Source organism: Berkeleyomyces rouxiae, assembly GCF_048999995.1.
Source record: "Berkeleyomyces rouxiae strain 22BRR77 chromosome Unknown BrBRR77_ptg000003l, whole genome shotgun sequence".
NCBI classification, from domain to species: Eukaryota; Fungi; Ascomycota; class Sordariomycetes; order Microascales; family Ceratocystidaceae; genus Berkeleyomyces; species Berkeleyomyces rouxiae.
In genome coordinates, this window is record NW_027396493.1 from 694,894 (window position 1) to 705,060 (window position 10,167).

Here is a 10,167-nt window from a genome sequence, read left to right on the forward strand (position 1 = left end):
TTTTTGCGCTTCAGCCCACCAAATACATGCATTTTCTTTTTTTAGGATGATGCAGTTTTATTTTACGCCGTGCCACTGTTACGATTCACTCACGCAACGAGGAGAAGAAGAGGAACGAGAAAATATGGTAAACTGCCGGCATTATTATATACGTACAACCATGGGACCTGACGCGTGGTGGTGGAAGAAGGAAGCGAGACGACTGCGGATAGCGGACAGCGGACAGCGGACAGCGGACAGCGGACAGCGGAGAGGGAGGAGGAGAAAGACTGGGTTTCCGCCAGATCACAGGCCGGCTTCGTCCAACAGCGCGCGCTCCTCCTCGACGCCGGCCTTGCGGCGCCTGAGGGCCTCGCGCTCGGCCTGCACGGCGGACGCATACGAGGCCGAGTCGGGCTTGGCGTGCGGGGCCACGGGGGTCTGGACGGGCGTGAAGCGCTTGGTGACGGCCTGGATCATCTTGACGAACCAGTAGAAATTCAGGCTGTTGAGCGTGATGTTGCTGGCGAGGTAGGCCAGGCCGAGCCAGACGGGCACGGCGCTGTCGGCGGTGGTGAAGCGGTGGACGCCGGCGGCACCAGCGACAAGGTCGGCGCCGGAGCGGGCAATGGGCGGGACCACGTTGATGGCGGCCCAGATGTCCTGCATGATCAGGTACGACTGGTAGGTGCCAAAGACGAGGCGGCAGCTGAAGAAGGTGAAGATGAGCATGGCGCCGTTGTAGGCCTGCAGCTTGGAGCCGGTCATGTTGAGCTTGTCGAGGAACCAGTGGATGTTGAGGAAGGGCGTGGAGAGCTCCCAGAGGATGAAGATGCAGGCGTAGTGGTTGACGAAGGGTCTCTGCGGGGGGGGGGCGAGGTTAGTGAGTGGGGTGAGAGGGGGGGGGGGTTCCGGGAGCGGAGGAGGCTTCCCGGAGGTTCTCCCGAGGCGACACTTACAAAGCCCAGACTGTACACGGCCAGCGCGCTGACGGCATGGGCCAGCGTGCCCAAGCCAAAGATGTGCAGGTTCATGGCGGTGACAACCAAGTCCCACAAGAAGTACCCGGCGGCCATGGCCTGGACCATGGCATCGGCGCCGGTGTAGGCCCAGACGCGGTGCTCCCAGTCGTTGTGCTTGCGGTCGGTATCGACAGCGAGGACCCAGAGGGCGACGGCGTTGATCAGCACGCTCTGCAGCATGGACACGACGTGGGCGTCCCAGTTGAGGCGGCGCGAGCGCGACAGCTGCGGGTAGTGGTTGGGGAAGCAGAGGCGCGAGAGCACGGGCGACACGGGCCAGAAGATGACGGAGTAGACGAGCGCCGAGCCGAGGACCTCGTGGATGTGCAGCGGCAGCGTCGGCAGGTTGAGCGCGTCGGCGAGCGGCTGCACGGCCGCGGCGAGCCACGGGATGGGCGGGATCGGGCACGGGTCGTGCATGGCGGAGGCGGGCGGGGCGGGGGTCTCTGGTGCGAGGGCCGGGGGGCAGCCTGGCGAGACGGTGGGGAGAGTCCGGCAGCGGGGCGCGGGAGTGGATGGACAGCAGGCCGCGCAGATCTCCGGGCAGACTGAGCGGGGGACGGAGCGGGGGGACGGCGGGGCGGCGGTGGTGGCAGAACGAGAGAAAGACTCGCCGGTGGCTGGCGGGCTGGAGCGAAAGAACAACGATGCTTGGAGAGAAGCTCTGGCCAGTTTCCCCTGGGCCACGGCTGCCTGCTCAGGCGGTTTTGGGCGGGCGTTTTCAGGGGCTCCAGGGGCGGAGACCCCCTGTTGGGCTGTTGTTGGGGCCCTGTGGCAGGCGGCTGTTGGGGCGGACTAGGGGGGTTAGGCGGTGGAGGCTGGCATTTACAGTGGCTGCAGGGCGCTGGCCGGGTAATCGGATAAATCCAGGCCAGGCCAGGGAACCAGGCCACGTCCGCGTCCTGGCAGCAAGCCGAAGTCCAGCTCGCACCGTCCCAGCCCAACCACCCGCCGCCGTCCCGCACCATGGCCACTCCGCTCCACGACCTCCTCGGGCTCGGCGCCGCGCGCGCCGACCCCGTGCGCCACGAATACCTCGCGCAGCTGACGGCGCTCGGCGTCGCCGAGCTGCAGCACGCCGAGCCCGAGCGGCTCTCGCAGGCCGCGCACACGGCGCTGCTGGCCGTGCAGCAGCTCTCGAAGCGCTCGCACAAGGCCGTCATCGCCTCCGTCAGCCGCCACGCCGCGCTGCCTGCCCGCCTGCCGGCCCTGGGCGCCAGCGCCGCCCAGCTCAAGGCGTGCATCCCGGCGCTGGACGCCCAGGCCCTGCGCTTCGCCGACACCTACAGCCGCGCCGCCGACGCCGCCGACAACGACACCGTCGCCCGCCGCCGCCGCGCGCTGCTGCTCATGCGCAACGCCGAGCGCATCGCCGACCTGCTGGAGCTGCCGGCGCTGCTCGCCGCCGCCGCCGCCGCGACGCCGCCGAATCACACGGCCGCCCTCGACCTCAGCGGCCACGTGCGCCGCGTCCACGCGCTGCACCCGCACTCGGCCCTCGTCGCGTCCGTCGCCCGCCAGACCGAGGACGCCGTCGAGCTCATGGCCGCTGGGCTCGTCGCCTCGCTCAAGACGCCGACGCTCAAGCTCGCCGCGTCGCTGCGCGCCATCGGCTCCCTGCGCCGCGTGCTGGCCGATATCCCCGCCGTCACCCAGCTGCTGGGCCGGTCGCTGTCCAACGCCGCGCGCTACGGCATGAACGAGCAGACGCTGGCTGCGCTCTTTATTCTCTGCCGGCTTGATACGCTCGTCGCCACGCTCGACGCCCTGAGCCCGCTGCGAAAGCTCGCCGACGACGAGCAGGCCCGCCAGCAGGCCCGGGCCGTCTCCGCCTCATGGTCCAGCGGCCAGCAGACCGAGCGCTACCTCAAGCGCTACATTGAAATCTTCCGCGAGCAGAGCTTCGGCATCGTCTCCATGTACAAGAGCCTGTTCGCCGGCCCCGGTCTCGCCATGGCCCGCGGCGCCGCCGACGCCCCGGATCCGCTGCAGCCCAGCCCGGCGCCGCTGTCGACTTTTGCCCTGCACCTCGTCCAGATGCTGCTCGACACGCTGCACGCCTATCTGCCGGCCGTCGCCGACCGCGCCTCGCGGGACAGCATCCTCACCCAGGTGCTCTACTGCGCCGGCAGCCTCGGCCGCCTCGGCATCGACTTTAGCATCCTGCTCGCCGACGTCGACGAAGCCGAGTGGGTCGACGTCGTCAAGCGCCACCGCCTGCTGGCCGGCCGCCTCGAATCAGTGCTCGGCGATTTCAAGGCCGGAGCGGCCGGAGCCGGCGGCGGCGGGTCGCGGAAGGTGTCGGTGTCGGCGCCGTCGGTGTAAGGGCCGGCGGGCAGTTGCCTCGTGGCTTATCGATTGCCGTCCGTCCGCTCCTCCTCGGGCAATTCCCTACTTACACACGCCTCTCTGTTTGCATCTCGCCGCGTCTCCACTTTTCAAACGCTCGGAACCCACAGCCAACTAGCTACCTACCTAGTTAGTCAGTTACATAACCTGCAACTTCTCTTTGTGCTCCTGCCATCCATGCATATCCTTCAATTATGTACTTACCCCACCCTTTGTCGGTACATCTGGGCAAAAAATCGAGTCCGCCGGGATTGCAGTCTTTTCCGCGCCCTGTTTTATTTGTAGCCAGTCGAGCTTGTTAGACTTCGTCATGCTCCAGCGCCTCAAGTGACGATACAATCTTCTTATGCTCTTATGTCCCCCCTTCCATTTTCTTCCGTCAGCAGACCCGCCCTCTTGCTCTCCCATTCGCTCTCGTCCTCGCCCCAGAGCCCTGCAGGCCCTGTATTCTAGAGGCCTGTCGCCGTAACGGGTAGTTGTTTCCCTCCTCCCACCCGCGACGCCGTCATCTTTCGCATCGCAACTGCCTCGTCCTTCTTATCGCATGCGAAAACATTGACTCTCCTCCCGCACTTGGCAATTGCCCTTCCGGCCTCCTGATTATCTCGCTCCTGCTTGCCCCTCATCTCCCACTGCCATTTCTTCCTCTTTTTTTTTCCCTCGCCTTTTCTTTTTCCTCTTCTTCTTCTCTTTTCCCCCTCGGCCTACCGCATTTCTCCGCCCCAAAAAGAAACCACTACGCCATGTCGCTTTCTCCCGCCGCCACAGCCCCGGCGCTCAAGCCGTCGGCCGATTCCAAGTCCGGTATGTTTCCTTGTTTTCCCGCTCCTCTCACAAATAAGCCCGTCGGTCGCTGACGTAAGCTCCCGTAGGACGACATTTCATCGGCGGCTTGGGCTCCGGCGTCACTTCAGCCATCCTCCTCCAGCCTCTAGATCTCCTCAAAACTCGTGTGCAGCAGTCCACAACCAACTCGCTGTCCGTCAACCTCAAGGCGATCCTCAAGTCGGACAACAAAATCGGCTCGCTGTGGAGAGGAACCCTTCCGTCGGCCTTGCGCACCGGCTTTGGCTCGGCCATCTACTTCACAATCCTTAATTCTCTGCGCCAAAGGGCCGCTCTCCTAGCTCCGCAGGCACCGAAAAACGCCCACTCATCATCTGCTTTGCCCACCCTGAGCAACACGGCCAACATGGCCACTGGCGCCACGGCGCGTACATTGGCTGGTCTGCTTCTCATGCCCCTCACAGTCATCAAGGTTCGCTACGAATCCACCATGTACTACTCGTATTCTTCCATATGGAGCGCCTGCAAGGATATCCACCGCACTGCTGGCATCCGCGGCTTTTTCTCTGGATTTGGAGCCACTGCCGTCCGCGACGGCCCCAACGCCGGTATTTATGTGCTCTTCTACGAGCAGCTCAAGAAGAGACTCGCCAACTGGAATGTTTCGCCCGACTCGTCGCCCTACGTTGCCCCGGCTGTTATCAACTTCGCCGCCGGCATTACAGCAGGCTCGGCTTGCTCCGCCATCTCTAACCCCTTTGATGCCATCAAAACCCGCATCCAACTTCAGCCAGACGCATATCGCAACACTTTGCAGACAGCACGGAGGATGTTTGTCGAAAACGGCGTCGGCTCCTTTTTCCATGGCCTTGGCTTACGCCTGACCAGAAAGGCCCTTAGCTCGGCCTTGGCCTGGACTGCGTATGAAGAGTTCTTACGCAGGATGGAACGCCCTCGGTTAGTAGCCCACAAAGTTGAGTAAAAGGAGACCCATGCGATTGGGACCATGGCAGCATCGCATCCGCTTCCATTACATAATGGAACCGGCAAGGGCGAAAGAAAACAAGCAGGGCAGTGCAGGTTCATTGCCATCCAGACTCTACTCTTGTTCCCAGACATAAGACTGTGTGTGGCCTGGCTGAGATGTCTTTTTCTTTTCTTCATCCATCATTGTACTATATTATACTATCATATCGCTACTACAGTGACAGCTACAGTTATATCCACTTCCATCAAAATTGACCTTGGTTTCCATTACGATTAGGCGTGTGTTTGTTGACAGACAGAAGTAGTAAGTAAGCCTGTAATGTATGACCAAAGGGAACCAGCGTGAAGCATCGGGCCATCAGGCTCCGGCCAAGTACATCCACAGCGAAGACGGCCGGCTCTTGCTGCGGTGCCTCTTGCGAACAATCTCCAGCTTAGCGTCGCGGCTCAAGGACCGCTTGGACTTGTACTTGTAGCTGCGGTGGCGATGGTGGTGGTAGTGCTCTCTCCCTCGGGACGAAGACCGCTGTCTCGGTTTGCCGCCATCGGCCATCACAGTTGCAGACTGGGCAGATCGGAGCATGATGGTGTACTCCCACAGGTAGGACCGCTCCCAGTCGGGGACCTCGCGTGTGATGATGACGTAGTTGGGGTCCTGGTCGATATAGTATTCCATGCCCAGGGCGCCCAGCGTCTCAAGCGAGACGTGATACAGGCTCATGCGCGTATACGTGGGCCGGGCCGCCAGCGATGTCTGGGTCACGTCGTACTTGTACTTGCCGTCGGCGACAGCCACCGCGCTGCCGTACACAGCATATTCGGGGCCGGCGCTGCCGGCTTTCTCGACCTTTTTGCCGTCAATTATGGACGTGATGGTCTTGGCGTCCAGGCCCGACGCCACAAGCCGCTCCTCGAGGCCCTGTTTGACGCGGCGGTCGATGCGCTCCGCCTCCTCTGCGGCCTTTTTTGCGCGCTCCGCCTCCTGCTGCTTGTACTTTTCGATGGCGCGCTGCTCGGCCTCCTGCCGCTCGCGCGCGGCCTGTGCCTCGGCCTCGGCCTGCTTGCGGCGCCGCAGCTCGATCGACTCGGCCAGCCGCTGCTCGGCGGCCTCGGCGTCGCGCCGCCGGTTCAGCTCGTCGAGCTCCTCCTTGGCGCGCCGCAGGCTGTCGTGCTCGGCGCGCTGCTGCGCATCGGCCTCTTGCGCGCGCCGGTACGCCAGCTCGTCCAGCTCCTCCTGCGCGCGCAGCAGCCGCGCCGTCTGGTCGTGCAGGCGCCGGGTCTCGGCGCGCTGCTGCGCGTGCTCGATGGCGCGGAGCTTCTCGCGCGCGAGCGCCAGCTCCTCGGCGCGCTGGCGCTCGGCCGCCTCGTGCACACGGCTGCTGCTGGCTCTGGCGCTGGCGCTGGCGGAACGCATGCGCTGCTCCATCGCCGCGGTCTCCTGGCGCATGCGGTCCTCGAGCGTGCGCAGGTCCAGCTGGAGCTTGGCTTCGAGCGCGGCGTCGCGATGGTGGCGCTCGGAATCGTCGGCGGCGTCGTGGAGCATCAGCCGCACGCGCGGCAGGCGGCTGCTGGCGCGCGACGACGCCGAGGACGACCATGAGTGCGAGGAGCATGAGCGGCGGCGGTATTTGTGGTGGTGGTGGTGGCGGTAGTCCATGGGCACCATGTCCTGTGGTGGAAAGCGGACTGGGCCGAGAGCGTGGGGGTACGGCGGGTCGAGGATTGCCGGCCTGTGGTGGTGGTGCTGTTGTTGGGCCTGAACGGCAGGCCGGTGTGGGTGCGGGTGTGGGTGCGGGCTTGGGCTGCGGCTGCGGCTGCGGCTGCGCCCGCGGCGGCTGTGCTCGTCGTCGGAAAAGTCGTTGATGACGTTGTTGTTGATGATGACGGGGCGCTCTGCGCTTCGTAGCTGCGGCGGCGGCGGCGGCGGCGGTGATCCCGCATGGTGCACGACGGGCCTGTATGAGCGGTGGTGACGGCGGCGGGCAGAGGAGCGGGCGGCGGCGGCAAAGTCCGAGTCGGACTCGGAGTTGGGGCCGGAGTCGCCGCCGCTGTCGACCACGTATCTGGGGCCGCTGTGGTGGAAGCGCGCGGGGCTCGGGTCGCCGCTGCTGCTGTGGTGGTGGTGGGTGTAGCGGAAGCGGCGGCTGGTTGTGCTGGCCGAGCCGCTGTCTGAGAGGTAGGGATCCATGGGGGGGAGGGGGTGAGAGTGTGTGTGAGAGAGTGAGAGAGAGAGAGTGAGTCAGTGTAGTAAGTGAAAGTAGTGGCGATCTGCGTGTGTCTGTCCAAAAGCAAGGAGACGGAGAAAAAGGAAAAGAGAAAAAGAAAAGACAGGACGGATACGAAGTCGACGGTATTTATTGATTCCAAAGGACTCTCTCTCTCTGTCTGTCTGTCTCTGGCTTATAAGAAACGAGAGAAAAGGACGGAGCTCGCATAGACTGACTTGACACAGCAGGGCGGCCAGGCGGGACATGTGACGCAGCGCAGAAGAAGAAAAAGGCGGGCGGACATTCGCCCAACAGGCCGAGACAGCCAACGAGAGAGAGGAAGAAAAAAGAAAGAAAAAAGAAAGAAACCCCCCCCCCCCCATGAACCAGTCTCCCCCGCCTGCTCTAGACCCAGGCATCCGTCTCATCGCCCAGGGGATATTCGCCTGTCGCCTGCTTCTTCTCTCCGCCCGTGGCCCTTGGCCCTTGGCCACATGCGCGTGACTACAAGAAGACAGAGAACTCTCTGATTGGCGTGGGGGAGAGAGCCGCAACAAAAACGGCCACGAAAGCAGCCACGTCCGCCCTGCTTGGGCCTGGGCACCCGGCAGATAAGAGGGAGGGAGCATCTGGGGCCTCGGCGTCTGTCTGTCCGTCTCTTGTGCCACGCTGCCTCTGTGCGCTCTTTGATGTCGGTGTGATATCATCTTGGAGGCTCCCTTGGCCTGTGGATGATGCCGGATGACGCCATGCAGCTTCGGCCTGCTGCAGGCTTCGGTCAGCCCTGGTGCTTCTGGTGCAGGCAGCGACGCGGTTGGCTCGCTTTTACGGCTGTGTGTTCTTCTTTTGCGGCATGGCCTTTTACGGCATGGCGAGCCGCCCTTCTTGGCGTGGGAAGACGCCCCAGACAAAGCCTGATGGATCTGATTGTTACTGACTGACACTCACAAAGACTCCTGGCTTGCTGGGGTCCCCTGTAATCCTGGGCCATTCTTTTGTTCTTCAGGTCTAGCTGGTGTGTCTATGAACGGAAAGCCCTCCCGGAGCAGATGCAATGAAAATACGAACAACTATACAAGGAAAAAAAACCCTACTACACGCTGGCACCCAGCGCCATAAGGCCTGCCAGAACTACCAGCGACAAAGCCCCAAGCGCCTCCGAACGAGAAGCGCCAGACTTGGAGCCTGAGCTCGAGCTGGATTCCTGGAACCCGCTTTTCGCTGCATAGCTGGGCTCCTTGGAGCTCACGCTGGCCGTCTCAATCTGGCTGGCCACCAGCCTCGATCCCGGGATGGTTGCATTGGCTGTGCCAAAAGACGCAATGCGTGAATCCGAAGCGCCCCAAACCGCCTGGGCCAGGCCAATCTGCAGGTTTGACAGATCATACGCCACAAAGGCCGACCGCAGAAACGTGTCGCCCAGGATATTGACGTCGTCGGTGGCAAACACGCCCAGGTAGCAGGCGTCCTGGCCCTTGTAGTCGCCCGACGCAAACTTGACCTCGGAGTCGGCGGCCGTCAGGCTAATGACCAGCTCGCTCATGGGCACCGAGATCTCGGGCCCGTCGGCGCCGCCGAACCGGAAGCTGAGCGACGCGTTGGTGCTGCCGCGGCTGCACGGCACCAGCGGGTAGTCGGCCGGCACGCCCGTCACGCCGCTCAGCCGCGTCGCCGTCGCGCTGCCGTTGATGGCGCCCACCTCGGTCCAGATCTGCCGCACCAGGTCCGTCTGCAGCGTCATCAGCGACGACCCCGAGTCGAGAATCACCGTCAGCGGGAAGCTGGCCGACGTCAGCGTGTCGTTGCCCGACGCGCTCGACGCCACCACGCGCGTCAGGTTGACCTGCAGGTACACGAAGCCCTGGCTCGGGTCCGGCACAATGTCCAGCCGCTTGAGCTCGCCCGTGTACTTGGCGCTGTCGACGCCGCCAAACAGTACGTTGCCCTTGCTGGTGTCCGGGTCGTCGAGCCAGATGCTGTACGCCGGGCTCTTGATGACGCCGCCCTGCACGAGCGCCACGGGCAGATTGGCGTACGCCGATGCCGTGGCTTCGTCCTTGGTCAGCCCGATGCCCATGATGCCGTAGTAGTTGTCCGTGTCGCTGCCGAGGCCCATGACGAGCCCGTCGAGCGTCTGGCCGGCGACGGTCACGCTGTCGTTGAAGTAAAAGCCTGAGGCATGCGTGTTGTCGCCATACGTAATATTGAACGGAACGTCGGTCTCTTCAAACGTCGAGGAGCTGGTCGAGTCGACTAAAAAAACGCCGTGTTAGTCTTGGTCAGCACAGACCCTGAAGACGCCCGTATTAGGGTTCTCTCTCCGGAACCCACGGAGCTGACCCCTGGCAGCTTATGTTCCCCCCAATCAAAGACACTTACAAGACCCAAGCTCGCATTTCCCCTGCTGACAAGCCTCCAGCGAGGCATCGGGAACCCACAAATCGCTGCTACCCGTGTCGATCTGCACGGTCAAGGACTGGCTGGGCGTGCCGACGCTGATGTTGGTGAAGTACGCCGCCTGCGAATTGACCCACGACATGTCCAGCGTATCACTGCTGCTGCTGCTGCTGCTACTACTACTAGAGCGCAGCCTCAGCCGCCGCCGTGCGCCAGACGGCCCGTCGCCGGCCAGGCTGCGCCGCTGCGTCTGCCAGTGCAGGACCTGGCCGCTGGTGTCGCGCGCGTCGGTCGGAGCGGCGCGGATGTGTGTGGGCGCGGTGCTGGCGAGCAGCAGCAGCAGCAGCAGCAGCGCGGCAGACGCGGAGGCGCACATGGGCTGGAGGGAGGGCGGGACACTCGCAAATAAAAGAAACAAAGAAAAAAAGGCCCGGGTCAAC

The 10,167-nt window shown here is 63.4% G+C and overlaps 5 protein-coding genes across 5 annotated transcripts; 2 read left to right on the top strand and 3 right to left on the bottom strand.

The window, feature by feature from the left end:
• Positions 1–285: 285 nt before the first annotated feature.
• On the bottom strand, positions 286–1,421 carry BROUX77_003360 (uncharacterized protein; the record flags this gene model as incomplete). The annotated part of the gene is made up of 2 exons (XM_073748003.1): positions 286–840; positions 939–1,421. 2 exons carry the CDS (start codon positions 1,419–1,421, stop codon positions 286–288), a joined length of 1,038 nt encoding a protein of 345 aa, XP_073605785.1.
• A 546-nt stretch (positions 1,422–1,967) lies between these two features.
• BROUX77_003361 (uncharacterized protein) lies at positions 1,968–3,326 on the top strand (the record flags this gene model as incomplete). Its single annotated transcript, XM_073748004.1, has 1 exon — positions 1,968–3,326. One exon carries the CDS (start codon positions 1,968–1,970, stop codon positions 3,324–3,326), a length of 1,359 nt encoding a protein of 452 aa, XP_073605786.1.
• A 767-nt stretch (positions 3,327–4,093) lies between these two features.
• BROUX77_003362 (uncharacterized protein) lies at positions 4,094–5,118 on the top strand (the record flags this gene model as incomplete). The annotated part of the gene is made up of 2 exons (XM_073748005.1): positions 4,094–4,154; positions 4,223–5,118. 2 exons carry the CDS (start codon positions 4,094–4,096, stop codon positions 5,116–5,118), a joined length of 957 nt encoding a protein of 318 aa, XP_073605787.1.
• A 363-nt stretch (positions 5,119–5,481) lies between these two features.
• Positions 5,482–7,311, bottom strand: BROUX77_003363 (uncharacterized protein; the record flags this gene model as incomplete). The annotated part of the gene is made up of 1 exon (XM_073748006.1): positions 5,482–7,311. One exon carries the CDS (start codon positions 7,309–7,311, stop codon positions 5,482–5,484), a length of 1,830 nt encoding a protein of 609 aa, XP_073605788.1.
• Positions 7,312–8,423: 1,112 nt separating this feature from the next.
• BROUX77_003364 (uncharacterized protein) lies at positions 8,424–10,103 on the bottom strand (the record flags this gene model as incomplete). The annotated part of the gene is made up of 2 exons (XM_073748007.1): positions 8,424–9,583; positions 9,710–10,103. 2 exons carry the CDS (start codon positions 10,101–10,103, stop codon positions 8,424–8,426), a joined length of 1,554 nt encoding a protein of 517 aa, XP_073605789.1.
• Positions 10,104–10,167: the final 64 nt, after the last annotated feature.